The 14,353-nt window shown below is 43.9% G+C and overlaps 1 protein-coding gene across 1 annotated transcript in view; it reads right to left on the bottom strand.

Annotated features, from left to right (window-relative positions):
- The window catches only part of rev3l (REV3 like, DNA directed polymerase zeta catalytic subunit), a 230,759-nt gene that overhangs the window by 53,116 nt on the left and 163,290 nt on the right, over nt 1–14,353 (bottom strand). The window contains exons 16-19 of the mRNA XM_070885791.1: nt 8,453–8,575; nt 3,000–3,207; nt 2,373–2,484; nt 412–527 (exon numbers count right to left, since the gene is read on the bottom strand). Coding sequence (XP_070741892.1) covers nt 412–527; nt 2,373–2,484; nt 3,000–3,207; nt 8,453–8,575 — 559 coding nt within the window. The remainder of the gene's footprint in view (nt 1–411; nt 528–2,372; nt 2,485–2,999; nt 3,208–8,452; nt 8,576–14,353) is intronic.

Here is a 14,353-nt window from a genome sequence, read left to right as displayed (position 1 = left end):
TAAAAATCATGCATCTCTTCCTGTAAACTATTTTGCTCTGTATTCCACACACACTCTTATGGTTTTCCCTTTCGGAATCTCCGGATTCCCCCTACTTTCTTTGCTTTTTTCTCGCATTCTGCAAGCCCGTTCTTGTCTCCAAGTTGCCTACTAAATGCCAATGGCTCCAATCACTTCAGTATAAATGCAACAAGGGGCAGCTCGATAAGTACATGAGAGAGAAAGGAATGGAAGTTATATGGTGATGGGGTTAAGATGAAGTTGGGTGAGAGGAGGCTAGTGTGGATCATAAACAATGGCAGAGTCCTGTGGGGCCCAGCTATTCATCATTTAGCATTTAATGTCTTGGAATGACAATCTGAAGAGGCTTTTTAAAAACAAAAGCATGTGTCTATTTTAAATGAGTATTACCTGGAATACGGGAGATCATCCGACAGAGGTCAACTTCTAACGCAGCAGCTCGCTGAAAGAGGTAGCTCCACGAATGCATCTGAACTTCATACCCCAGTAGAATATCAGGATCGTACCTAATACAAGACAAGTTCAAGATGACTATTTAAGAATCAGCCTTTTATTCAGTTTCCCTGCTTGTGCAGAAAAGTTAAAATACAAGACATGCAGATCATTTGGAAAGTCATAATTCACAGCGAATGAGAACATTTATAAGGTACCATCTCCAAGACTTCATTGGCAGCCTCATTCGCCTTGCACTCACTCGCGCACCTTGCGCTGTACATGATGCCTCGTCGTGTATCCTCCTCAGTTCTTTTGATAAAGACAGGAGAGCTTCGAGAGCCGTGAGAGAGCGTGAGAGAGAAAGAGCATTACCAGCAATGGCTTCTCTTCCCACCCCCCATACCTCTGGAATTGCGCTTTCCTGCCCGCCCACAGGATCTATCCGTAGCCCCGTTATTCCTCATTTACATGCTGTCCCTTGGTGATATATTCTGACGACATGGCGTCAAGGTTCCACATGCACGTGGATGACAATCAGCTCCACCCATCCACAACCTGTGATGTTAGTTTCCTTGCCTGACATCCAGACCTGGATGAGCCACAATTTCCTTTATTGTCTTTGGACTCCATTCCCTTGCCACTTTCCCTGGCCATTGTCTCAGGATGAACTGAACGTTTTGCAACCTCATCATCCTATTTGACAACGAGCTGAACTTCCGGCCCCATATCCTTTCAATCACAAAGACTGCCAACTTCCACCTCCGTAATATCATCCGTCTCAGCCCCTGCCTCAGACCGCCTGCTGCCAACACGCTCATTCATGAGCACGCTTCCCTAGAAAGGCATTCAATATTAAAATCTCATCTTCAAATCCCTGCAGGGCCTCACTTTAAGGAGTTACCTTTGCAACTTCCTTCAACTTCACGTTGCCTTCCATGCCCTCTGGTCTTCTAACTGGCCATCTATACACCTCCCCTTCCATTCATTCCACGGGTGAACATTCTGCCACCCCAGTCCCACTCTCAGGAACTCCTGCCCTAAATCATTCCACCTCACCATTTCTGTGCTTATTTAAAAATCATTCAGAATCCATCTTTTCAGCCTAGCTTTTGGACATCACCTTTAACCTCTTCCCATTACTTTAATCTATATTTTTTTCTATTCTCTCAAGTGCCTTGGGACATTTTAAATGTTACAGGTGCTTTATCAATGAAAGTTATACACTTCTATACAATTATATTTTCAAGACACAAGTAAAATGGAGACTGGTGTAGCACACTTGCTCCATTCATTTAACATTGCATGTCACTCAGATTTACCCAAAAGTGCCTTGAAATAGGTTTACTTTTTAAAAACTCCCAATGACTGCTCAGAACACAAATGGTAAAACTCTGATCACATTCAACGCGATACTGTCACAAAATACCTGCTGTGCACCACTCACTACAGATTGCCCAAATGTGTTTCCACTCAAAATAATTTGAGTAAAGAAAATCCTCGAGTGTACAACCTCCCTCAAGGAAGAAATAATAGCCTTTTTCCTCTCCATACATTACATGCATTAATTAAAAATATCCACAAACACCACAGATATTATTAGGCAGCAGTGAGCAAAATTATGACAAATGCAGATTAATCTCCAAAGTGTGCTAGCATTATTTTGGTGGGCCTACAAAAGGAGAGAAATGCAGTTGGTAATGAATAAAACGATTCACATCAGCATTGAGACATCCATATCACGCTGATTCTCTCCCTTCCAGGAGAAAAGGATTTCTTTTCCCTAAAGTGACATACTCACAATTCTCATTGTAGAACACAATACAGTTATTTTAGGAAAGATTTGAAGGGATGCAAGTTGATTCAAAAAAATTACTTCAACCTTCAAATAATTATAATGAACAGAGTAGATACAATACCTTCTGATGTTATTAATGAGTTCCTGAAACAGTTCCTTTTCATCATTCACATAAGAAACTTGAAGACCGGTCACACCAGATCTGACGAGCAGTGGGGTCTGGCTCCCAAGCCCTGAAACAGTGAATAAACATTTTGAGTGTAAAATGGCACAATGTAACCAAACCTAGAAATTCATACTGACACTTCATACTGCAAAATACTACACAACAGCACCACAGCTCAAATCGTCTGGCATAATCTAAGGACTCTGCTATTTGTTGAATGAGGAGTGTAGAAGAGCATGCCAGGAGGTGCCAACCTGGGGAAGCTGCAACACAAAAGCGGAAGCAGCATGCCATAGACCGGGGCTAAGCGATTTTAAATTGAAAAGGTACAAGGAAAAGGTACCTAGTGGATTCGGATAGTAAACTGAGTAAATGTAAATATTGCAGTGCACTTCGAGAAATCAAAATTAATATTTATTTTCACAAAGTAAATACAAACAAAATCAGTTTGTCCTCCCTTAACTTGTAGAATATTAGTTTAACAATTGAGCAGCTTCTGTACTCTATAGCGTATATATCCATGCTATTGACTTAATATATCCCCAATTATTAAGAAGTGGCTATTTGGCCTATGCTTCATACCAGGAGAAGAGGAGTCTCTGTTGGAGCCGATATGGTCCTTATCAATTACTATAGCACCAATGACCTCAGTTTTATTTGCTTCTGGAAGCAGTGCATCAGAAGAAATACAGTAGAATAAGGCACAGATTGGATCAAATTCAGGGTCAGGCTCCAAATCACGTCTTGTGCGAGCATGTAATTCCATACTCATGAGTACAAGGTACTGCACCTGCAAACAGAAACAGGTCAGAGCACTAATGTATATTGCATTTTACTTATTATTGAATCATAAAATTGTAGTAATCTTAGTCCAGACAGAGGTTGTAGAAATCTAGATTTTTTTTTACTAACTCAACATGAATTAGGGAAGAACTATTGGCATGCAAATTAAATTTTAATCTATTTGGCATAAATTGCTCAAATTTTTTAAACAAAAAGAACACCTTGCAATCTTCCTGGTCTGGCTTACCAAGAAATTACAGACCTGTCAGTTATAGGAAAGTTATTGGAATCTATCATCAGGAACAAAGTGACTGAGCATTTGGAGATGATCCAAGAGTCTGCATGGATTTGTGAAGCATAGGCCATGTCTGTTGCATATCCAACATCTAGTTGCATATTTTGAAGAAGCCATTGGCATGGTGGATAGAGGAGTGTCTATAGATGTTGTCTATGAGGACTTTCAGAAGGAATCGGTTAAGGTTCTGCACAAGAGATCAAAAATGCTAGCGCACGGATTTAGAGCCAACCCTGTGACACCGGTTGGTAATTGGTTGGGAGGTAGCAGAGTAGGAACAAAAGGAACATTGATTGGTGGGATGTAGCAAGTGGTGTGCCCCAGGAACCTGTACTGGGGTCTCAGCTTTTCACCATATATAAAAATGACTTAGAAGGAAGAGAAAGCAGTATATTCAAGTTTTCATATGACACTAAGTTGGGAGGCATAGTATGTTGTGTGGATTGGAGCAGGAAGTTACAATATGACAGACAGACTAATTGAGTGTGTAAAACTATAATAGATTGAGATCAAGGTGGAGAAAGTATGAGGTTAACTATTTTGGATTGGTAAATGACAAATCGGATTATTTTCTTAATGGTGAGAGACTAGGAGCTGTGCAGGAGCAAAGGGATTTCGATGTGCTCAAGTTGCCAGAAGCTGGTGCACTACTCCAAAAAGGCAAATGGAATGTTGGTCTTTATCTCTAGGTGGTACTACATTCATTTTTGGGGACTGAAACTCAAAAGATATATTGGTCTTGGATGGAGGCATAGTGCAGATTCACCGGAACGGTACTTGGGCTAAAAGGGTTAAATTACGAGGATAGGCTGCATAACTTAGTTTGCATTCCATTGAGTTTAAAAGGTTGAGCAATTATATATCAGGGTGACAAAAAGATTCGAAAGGATGGACACAAAGGGCCCAAGTTTCCACATGATTTGCACCTGATTTTTAGGAGCAACTGGTGGAGAATGGACTATCTTAGAAATCTCAATTCTCCACATTTTTTTTTTCTGCAGTTCTAGTCAGGTAGAACAGTTCTACTTTGGAACAGAATTTTTTCTTCAAAAGGGGGCATGTCCGGCCACTGACGCCTGATTTGAAAGTTTCCACAATGAAAACGTACTCCAAACTAAAGTAGAATGGAGCCAGTGAAGATTTTTGTAGAACTGAAAAAACCTGTTCTACACATTAAAAAATCAGGCGCAGGTTACAAATTAGGCGTCCAGAACGAGGTGGGGGGGGGGGGGGGGAAAGAGAACTCATTAAATTCTACAATAAATCCTTATTTATACTTCTACAAATATTATACAAATAAATCCAACCTGAATAAACATTTATAAGCCAAGAAAAGATTAAATAAACCATCTTCCTACCTGTGTGAAAGTGCTTCAGCCAGGGAGAATTCTGCAGCCGTTCGTGCCGCTGAGCGGGAGGGGGAAAGAGTGGAGAAAGCCGTTCGTGCCGCTGAGCGGGAGGGAGGGGGAGAGAGAGAGAGGGGGAGGGAGGGAGAGAGAGAGAGAAAGAGGGGGAGGGAGGGAGAGAGAAAGAGGGGGAGGGAGGGAGAGAGAGAGAGAGAGAGAGGGAGGGAGGGAGGGAGGGAGGGAGGGAGGGAGGGAGGGAGGGGGAGCGGGTGTCGGGTCGGGTCTGGTCGGCGGGGGGGGATGCGGGTGTCGGGTCGGGTCTGGTCGGCGGGGGGGGGATGCGGGTGTCGGGTCTGATCCGGAGGCAGAGCGGGCGTCGGTTCTGGTCCGGAGGCAGGGGGGAGCGAGTGTCGGGTCGGGTCTGGTCGGCTGGGGGGGAGCGGGTGTCGGGTCGGGTCTGGTCGGCGGGGGGGGGATGCGGGTGTCGGGTCTGATCCGGAGGCAGGGGGGAGCGAGTGTCGGGTCTGGTCGGCGGGGGGGGAGCAGGAGCTGGCCGTGGGAAGAGCCTTATTCACGCAGCCCCAGTGAGGCCATTCAGCCAGGGCTAGGGGCTGCGTACTTTGGGCCCCTCCCACACAGTTCGGCGCCTGGAGCTACTGCACTTGCGTGCCCACTGTAGCGCGCATGTGCAGAGGTCCCGGCACTGTTTTCAGCGCAGGGACCTGGCTCCACCCCCCCCCACAGCTCGTGCTGGCTGCGCCGAGGGCCAGAGGACCTGCAAGTAGGTGGAGAATACCGAGGATTTTTTTAGGCGCCGTTTTTGGCGCGAAAAACGGGCGCCCAGCTCGGAGGGGTGCCCGTTTATTTTCTTGTGGAAACTTGGGCCCAAAGAAACTATTTCCTCTGGTGGGAGAATCAGAACAAACGGGGCATAATCTTAAAATTAGAGCTTAGTCAGTTAGGCATCAAATCAGGAAGCATTTTTTTTTCCCTGCACAAAAAGGGTAGTGAAAATCTATGTTTTGAAGTTATGATCTGATAGTTCAGCACACAAACAGATCTTTCGGCCTAAGATGTCCATGCCGGTGTTTATGCTCCACACGAGCCTCCATCCACCCCTCTGCATCTAACTCCATCAACATATCCGCCTATTCCTTTCTCCCTCATGTTTTTATCTAGTTTCTCCTTAAATCTATACTAGTCGCCTCAGCTACTCCCGTGGTAGCGAGTTCCACATTCCAACCTCTCTCTGGGTAAAGAAGTTTCTCTTGAATTCCCTATTGGATTTATTAGTGACTATCTTATAGTCCTAGTTCTGGTCTCCCCCCCGCAAGTGGAAACATCATGGTGTATTTGGACTTCCAGAAGGCATTTGACAAGGTGCCACATAAAAAGTTACTGCACAAGATAAAAGTTCACGGGATTGGGGGTAATATATTAGCATGGATAGAGGATTGGCTAACGAACAGAAAACAGAAAGTAGGGAATAAATGGTTCGTTCTCGGGTTGGCAATCAGTAACAAGTGGGGTGCCGCAGGGATCAGTGCTGGGGCCCCAACTATTTACAATCTATATTAACGACTTGGAAGAAGGGACCGGTGTAACGTAGCCAAGTTTGCTGACGATACAAAGATGGGAGGAAAAGCAATGTGTGAGGAGGACACAAAATATCTGCAAAAGGACATAGACAGGCTAAGTGAGTGGGCAAAAATTTGGCAGATGGAGTATAATGTTAGAAAGTGTGAGGTCATGCACTTTGGCAGAAAAAAAATCCAAGAGCAAGTTATTATTTAAATGGAGAAAGATTGCAAAGTGCTGCAGTACAGCGGGACCTGGGGGTACTTGTGCATGAAACACAAAAAGCTTAGTATGCAGGTACAGCAAGTGAGCAGGAAGGCCAATGGAATCTTGGCCTTTATTGCAAAGGGGAATATAAAAGCAGGGAAGTCTTGCTACAGTTGTACAGAGTATTGGTGAGGCCACACCTGGAATACTGCATGCAATTTTGGTTTCCATATTTACGAAAGGATATACTTGCTTTGGAGGCAGTTCAGAGAAGGTTCACAAGGTTGATTCCGGAGATGAGGCGGTTGACTTATGAGGAAAGGTTGAATAGGTTGGACTTCAGAAGAATGAAAGGTGATTTTATCGAAGAGTATAAGATGATGAGGGGGCTTGACAGGGTCGATGCAGTGAGGATGACTAGAATTAGAGGGCACAATCTTAAAATAAGGGGCTGCCCATTTAAAACTGAGATGAGGAGAAATTTCTTCTCGGGGTTGTGGATCTGTGGAATTCGCTGCCTCAGAGAGCTGTGGAAGCTGGGACATTGAATAAATTTAAGACAGAAATAGACAGTTTCTTAAACGATAAGGGGATATGGGGTTATGGGAAGCAGGCGGGGAAGTGGAGCTGAGTCCATGATCAGATCAGCCATGATCATATTAAATGGCGGAGCAGGCTCGAAGGGCCTTATGGTCTACTCCTGCTCCTATTTCTTATGTTCTTATGAGCTCTATGTATACCCTATCAAACTCTTTCATAATCTTAATGACCTCCATCAGGTCACCTCTCAGTTTTCTCTGAGAGAACAGAGCCCTAGTCTGTTCAATCTTTCCTGATAAGTATAAACCCTCAGTTCTGGTCTCATTCTAGGTACAAAATCTTTTTTGCACCTTTTCCAGTGCCTCTATCATTTTTATATGGAATCTGAATTGTTCAGTGCTATAGATGTTTAACATAACTTCTGCTTTTCAATTCTATCCCTCTAGATATGAACCTCAGTGCTTATCTTGCATTTTCTTTTAAATGGCCATACTAACCTGCACCACCACTTTTAGTGATGTATATCTGAAACCCCCCACCCCCAATCCCTCTGCTCCTCTACCCCATTTACACACTTATTCATATGTGCAAATGAAATACACTTTATATTATAAGTATACATAAAAATATTTGATCAGGTCAAATTATTTAAAAACTAGTTAAGCATTTTAAAGCAGCCAGCATCAGTAGGATATTTTCCTACTTTATTACCAGGCTCTCCAATCCAAGCAGTGACCTAGCAAGAAAGGGATGCCTTCTGCAATGCCACTCAGCCATTTGCCAGGTAGTATTCAAGATAAATCTGCTAATAACACTAATTTATCCCCTCTAATTTATCTCTCCTGCCCCCCGTCCAATAGTGCAGCTGAGTTTGGAACGGATCTGGGATAAATTCAATGATAGCAGTTCGGGCTTTCCGGTCACAGGAAATCAAATTCGACACAACTGAATCTTGGCAGTTATATCAGTATAAAATTCAAGAAACAATTCTCACAAGTAAGTTATTTTGTGTTGTGGAAAACCCTTTATTGCTTTTGATAGTTATTCTAGAATAGGAAGCTCCCAGGAATCTCATGGGTACCATTTTCTTTATAGCATGTTTGGGGGTGGGGGGGGGAAAGGAGGTAAAGAAAATAATTGGCAAATTTAACAAAAACTGAATTCTGAGAAGTCATTTCGATAATGTTTAGACAATAGCTTATTAAAGTAGCTTTAACTATTATAGGGAAGTCTGTTTACATAGGGGCTGAGGTTTTTATACCAAGACTGAAGGGAGGATACGATACCTCATGCAAAGCTTTTGCCTCCTGGAGGTTTTGTTGGCTGACTTTGAAGCCGTAGGAGTTGTTCAGAGTTGGTCCTTCTATCTGAGACACATTTTTCTTAGAAGATTGAACAGCAAACTGGTTCTGGAAAAGTGCACAAACATGGTTACATGGAGTACTGTGAATAGCTTAAGTGCCAAAAGTAGATTTTTTACAGTAATTGCAATTATGTATCTAGATTTTTACTAGATAATAGGAGAACCAAACAAAACCCAGAATTACCTCAAACTGAAATGAACGGTCAGTCACAATTCTGCATATTTTCACAGCTATTGCTTTAAAGCAATGTCCACTGAATGACAGTCTTGTGTTTGTGAGATCTTGCGTGAACCTGAAGCAACATGACTCCAGGCACTATGTAAATGCAAGCTTTTTCTGTGCAGATGCCAATGACCATTGTAACCAAGAAACTGGCTCCAATAGATTGCAGAGTCAGAACATTAAAACCACGAGCTACAAATCTGTCAACAAACCAAGGAATCTTCAACAACAACTTATATTTATATAGCGCCTTTAACGTAGTGAAACATCCCAAGGGGCTTCACAGGAGTATCAGGATAAAAAATGTGACACTGAGCCGCACAAGGAGAAATTAGGGCAAGTGACCAAAGCTTAGTCAAAGAGGCAGGTTTTAAGGAGCGCCTTAAAAGGAGAAAAATGAGGTGGAGAGGCGGAGAGGTTTAGAGAGAGAATTCGAGCTTAGGACCCAGGCAACAGAAGGCACTACCACCAATAGTTGAGAGATTATAAAAGGGATACTCAAGAGGGCAGAATTAGAGGAGCACAGGCATTTCGGGGGGTAGTGGGCTGGAGGAGAGTACAAAAATAGGCAATTCAGCATGGCAATTTGTTTGGTTTGGGAAGATGTTTGCCCAGTTCACACAAACGTCCAGATAAACCATGGCCACTATAAATGAAGTTTATAGAAATACCTACATATGCTGAAACGCACATTCAGCATGTGGGCTCACCGGCACAGGAGTAGTCAAACAGACAGTGGGTTAGGCTTTTCAATTCATTTAAAAGTTGGACAAGTTGACAGCTCCACTGAGATTAGTGCTATAGAAGTTGCTGACATGATCATTCACCTATATTTTTCAGCTCCTGCGTTTGACTCAAATAGTGAGAAGGATTAAATGTTTGCGCACCTGGCTGCATTAGGAATGGACAATGAGGCGCAAGTGAAAGATTTTGCCTGTTAAAACCTGTTGTAATTAATATCCATTTTAAACAGCAGATTTTACACAGTAGGTAGCAGTAGCTTTTGTTATTAACACAACTGGCAGTGGGTTTTTTGTTTTCCAGGTTCTACCCAGTATAAACTACTGCCAATTATATCAGGTATATGAATATGATCTTACACTAAAGTAATAGAGAAACTGGTGACACTTTGAAGATCCAATGACCAGATCACAATAATACCTAATAAAAACAGACAAAATATTCATTAATAACTTGAACTGGGGATGAAGTAATTCTTCAGAGTGGAGAGAAACCTGCTTTGCCAGAAAGAGTCCACCACACAAGTAGAATGCCCTAGTTATCCCTGGTGGTTTCTAAGGAATGGAAGTAAATTGGGTGTATGAGCACACATCACTAAAAGCTGCTCAGTTTATGGATGTCCTACCCAAGGTTTTGTTCCAACTGGAGCCAATTTCCTAGACTGGAAATTGTTCTTCGTTTATCTACCTGGTACATCCTTTTAATGGAAGAAACAAACCAGCAGATAAAACTTTGAAATTCATCTTATGGAAACTCTGGGTACTTCCTTTTTGTACAAAGCCAAGCTTATTGGCTCTTAATTGCAATACTCTCCCTAATTTTTCCACTCTAATTGCCACTTTTCTCAGTCCTCAGTCCCAGTGAAGTGTGCTTGAGACTGGAGTATTTAGTAACAGATCAGTCAGGTGCCTCCTGATTGATAACTCGGACAAAAGAATGCGGTACATCAGAGTAGAAATGTGTGCAACTTAAAAAAAATATATATAAAAAAGGTACCTTGAGCTCTCAAATCTACAGATCACCCCTAACGTTAGAATCTAGGCAAGATTGTGATCTTGATTACTTAGTTCAGCTGTCTCCCAACAGTGCAAATGTCTGTTCATCGAGTTCAACAATTTCAGAGCGTAGCCGCTGCCAATCTTTGGCTCCCGCCCCCTGCAGAGCCTGTTTCTTTCTTTCTTTTTTCTCCTCGCCTCTAATGGCAGTTGGTCATTATCCCATCATTCACACCCTATCTTAACTAATGTTTTTCTAACTCCTGACATCACCATTTGAATTTGAGCCATCATCCCTTTTGTCTCTAATCTCTCCTGTCTTCCAACCTATCACAGACCTTCCCTTTTGTTCTTTCTTCCCCTCCCCCTTTCTGCGCTTGTTAAGAATTAGTTCTTTCCGAACACTCCAGTTCTGACGAAGGGTCATTGACCCGAAATGTTAACTCTGTTTCCTCTCCACAGATGCTGCCTGACCCACTGAGATTTCCAGCATATTCTGTTTTTATTCTGGATTCCAGCATCTGCAGTATTTTGCTTTTGTATTAGTTTAAATGGGCCCAAGTTTTGGGCCGTGCCTAGAACGGCGCAGCCCCAATCTGGATGCCCGTTTTTCGTGCCACAAAGTGCGCCTAAAAAAAAAAACTTAGATTCTCCTGCTACCTGCTGGTCCTCTTGAGTCAGGATGAGCTGTGGGGGGCGGAGCTAGGTCCCTGCGCTGAAAACAGTGCCGGGACCTCTAGCTCCAGGCGCCCAAAACTGTGTGGGAGGGGCCCGAAGCACGCAGCCCCTAGCCCTGGCCGAATGGCCTCACTGGGGCTGCGTGCATAAGGCTGCCTCCCACGCCCAGCTCCTGCTTCCTCCCGACACAACTGAACCCGACCCCCCCGCTCCTCCCCCCCGGACCGGACCCGCGGTCGTCCCCCACCCCCCGCACCCGACCTGACCTCCCTCTCCCTCCCACCACCCAACCGACCAGCGCTCCCCCAAACCCGACCTCCTTCCCCCCGCCCCTGACCTACCCGACCTCCCTCTGCCCTGCCCCCCCCCCCGACCCTCCGACCCTCCCTCCCTCCCTCCTCCCCCCTACCCGACCCAACACCACCTACCTGTAAATCTGATGCTGGGAACTGGCCCTGCCCAAAGTCTTGAGCCCGGCCGGCCTCCGCCCCCCCCTTCTCTTTTCCCCCCCCTACCCCTTCTCTTTTCCCCCCCCTACCCCTTCTCTTTTCCCCCCCCTACCCCTTCTCTTTTCCCCCCCCTACCCCTTCTCTTTTCCCCCCCCCGCTGTCAGAAACACAGACACTGACAAAGAGTGAGAGAGACACACAGACAGAGAGAGAGATAGGGACACACTGGGGGGGGGGGGGGGAGGAGGGGGGCATCCCAGCACGCTGTTGGAGGGCTCCCGGTGCTGCAGTCGGTAAGTAGAAAATGTTTTATTGATTTAAAAAAAAAATTACTCATTAATTTTTTTTGATTGATTTATTGGTTGATTTATGATGTTTTTATTATTTATTATTGATGATGGCTCTTTATTTGTAAAACTGAACTTCCCTTTAAACCCCCCCCCCCCTATTCCCTACGCCTGATTTGTAACCTACGCCTGATTTTCTAAAGTGTAGACAAGGTTTTTTTGAGCGTACAAAAATCTTCACTTACTCCATTCTAAGTTAGTTTGGAGTAAGTTTTCACTGCCGAAACTTTGAAAACAGGCGTAAGTGGCCGGACACGCCTCCTTTTGAAAAAAAAATTCTGTTCCAAAGTGAAACTGTTCTAACTGACTAGAACTGGAGCAAACTAAATGCCGAGAATTTGAATTTCTAAGATACTCCGTTCTACACCAGTTGCTCCAAAAAATCAGGAGCAACTGAGGCCAAAACTTGGGCCCATAGTCTGGCCGTTTTGACATTCAGCACTGGAAATAGTTTTTCTCCAAGATTCTTAAGTAGAACTTTTATAATTTAATTTGTTTTTTTGCTCACAGTAAGTACCAACTAACATGTTAAACAGTCTCAGATCTGCAAAAACATTGAAAACAAGCCAGAAATATAATCATACCAAGGCACTTGACAGACCAGTAGTGATAATAGGGGACTTCAACTATCCTAATATAAGGAAGACACAAATAACCTCTCGAAAATGCTAGGGGACCGAGGGTCGAGCGAGAAGGAGGAACTGAGGAAAATCCTTATTAGTCAGGAAATGGTGTTAGGAAAATTAGTGGGATTGAAGGACAATAAATCCCCAGGGCCTGATAGTCTGCATCCCAGAGTACTTAAGGAAGTGGCCCTAGAAATAATAGATGCATTGGTGATCATTTTCCAACATTCCATGGACTCAATCAGTTCCTATGGATTGGAGGGTAGCTAATGTAACCCCACTTTAAAAAAAAAAATGGAGGGAGAGAGAAAACAGAGAATTATAGACCGGTTAGCCTGCCACCGGTAGTGGGGAAAATGCGGGAATCAATTATTAAAGATGAAATAGCAGCGCATTTGGAAAGCAGCGACAGGATCGGTCCAAGTCAGCATGGATTTATGAAAGGGAAATCATGCTGGACAAATCTTCCAGATTTTTTGAGGATGCAGAGTGGATAAGGGAGAACCAATGGATGTGGTGTATTTGGACTTTCAAAAGGCCTTTGACAAGATTAGTGTGCAAAATTAAGGCACATGGGATTGGGGGTAATGTATTGACGTGGATAGAGAACTGGTTGGCAGACAGGAAGCAAAGAGTGGGAATAAACGGGTCCTTTTCAGAATGGCAGGCAGTGACTAGTGGGGTACCATAAGGTTCAGTGTTGGTACCCCAACTATTTACAATATATATTAATGATTTAGATGAAGGAATTGAATGTAATATCTCCAGATGACACTAAGCTGGGTGGCAGTGTGAGCTGTGAGGAGGATGCTAAGAGGCTGCAGGGTGACTTGGACAGGTTAGGTGAGTGGGTAAATGCATGGGAGATGCAGTATAATATGGATAAATGTGAGGTTATCCACTTTGGTGGCAAAAACAGGAAGGCAGATTATCTGAATGGTGACAGATTAGGAAAAGAGGTGCAACGAGACCTGGGTGCCATGGTACATCAGTCACTGAAAGTAGGCATGCAGCAGGCAGTAAAGAAAGCAAATGGCATATTGGCCTTCATAGCGAGAGGATTTGAGTATAGGAGCAGGGAGGTCTTACTGCAGTTGTACAGGGCCTTGGTGAGGCCACACTTTGAGTATTGTGTGCAGTTTTGGTCTCCTAATCTGAGGAAGGACATTCTTGCTATTGAGAGAGTGCAGCGAAGGTTCACCAGACTGATTCCCGGGATGGCAGGACTGACATATGAAAAAAGACTGGATCGACTTGGCTTTTATTCACTGGTATTTAGAAGAATGAGAGGGGATCTCATAGAAGCATATTCTGATGGGACTGGACAGGTTAGATGCAGGAAGAATGTTCCCGATGTTGGGGAAGTCCAGAACCAGGGGTCACAGTCTAAGGATAAGGAGTAAGCCATTTAGGACCGAGATGAGGAGAAACTTTTTCACCCAGAGAATTGTGAACCTGTGGAATTCTCTACCACAGAAAGTTGCTGATACCAGTTCATCGGATATATTCAAAAGGGAGTTAGATGTGGTCCTCATGGCTAAAGGGATCAGGGGGTATGGAGAGAAGTGGGGTACTGAAGTTGCATGATCAGCCATGATCATATTGAATGGTGGTGCAGGCTCAAAGGGCCGAATGGCCTGCACCTAGTTTCTATGTAAACCCTAACCCAGTAAGACTGGGATTGTAGTATAAAGGGTATATCTCATTATCTCTTTTGTCATCAAGGGAGCTCTGACTTGAGTTGCCCTACATTTCCCGAGCTCTA

This window comes from Pristiophorus japonicus, chromosome 7 (genome assembly GCF_044704955.1).
Source record: "Pristiophorus japonicus isolate sPriJap1 chromosome 7, sPriJap1.hap1, whole genome shotgun sequence".
In the NCBI taxonomy this organism is placed as follows: domain Eukaryota; kingdom Metazoa; phylum Chordata; class Chondrichthyes; family Pristiophoridae; genus Pristiophorus; species Pristiophorus japonicus.
This window is presented reverse-complemented; position numbering and strand designations above follow the sequence as displayed.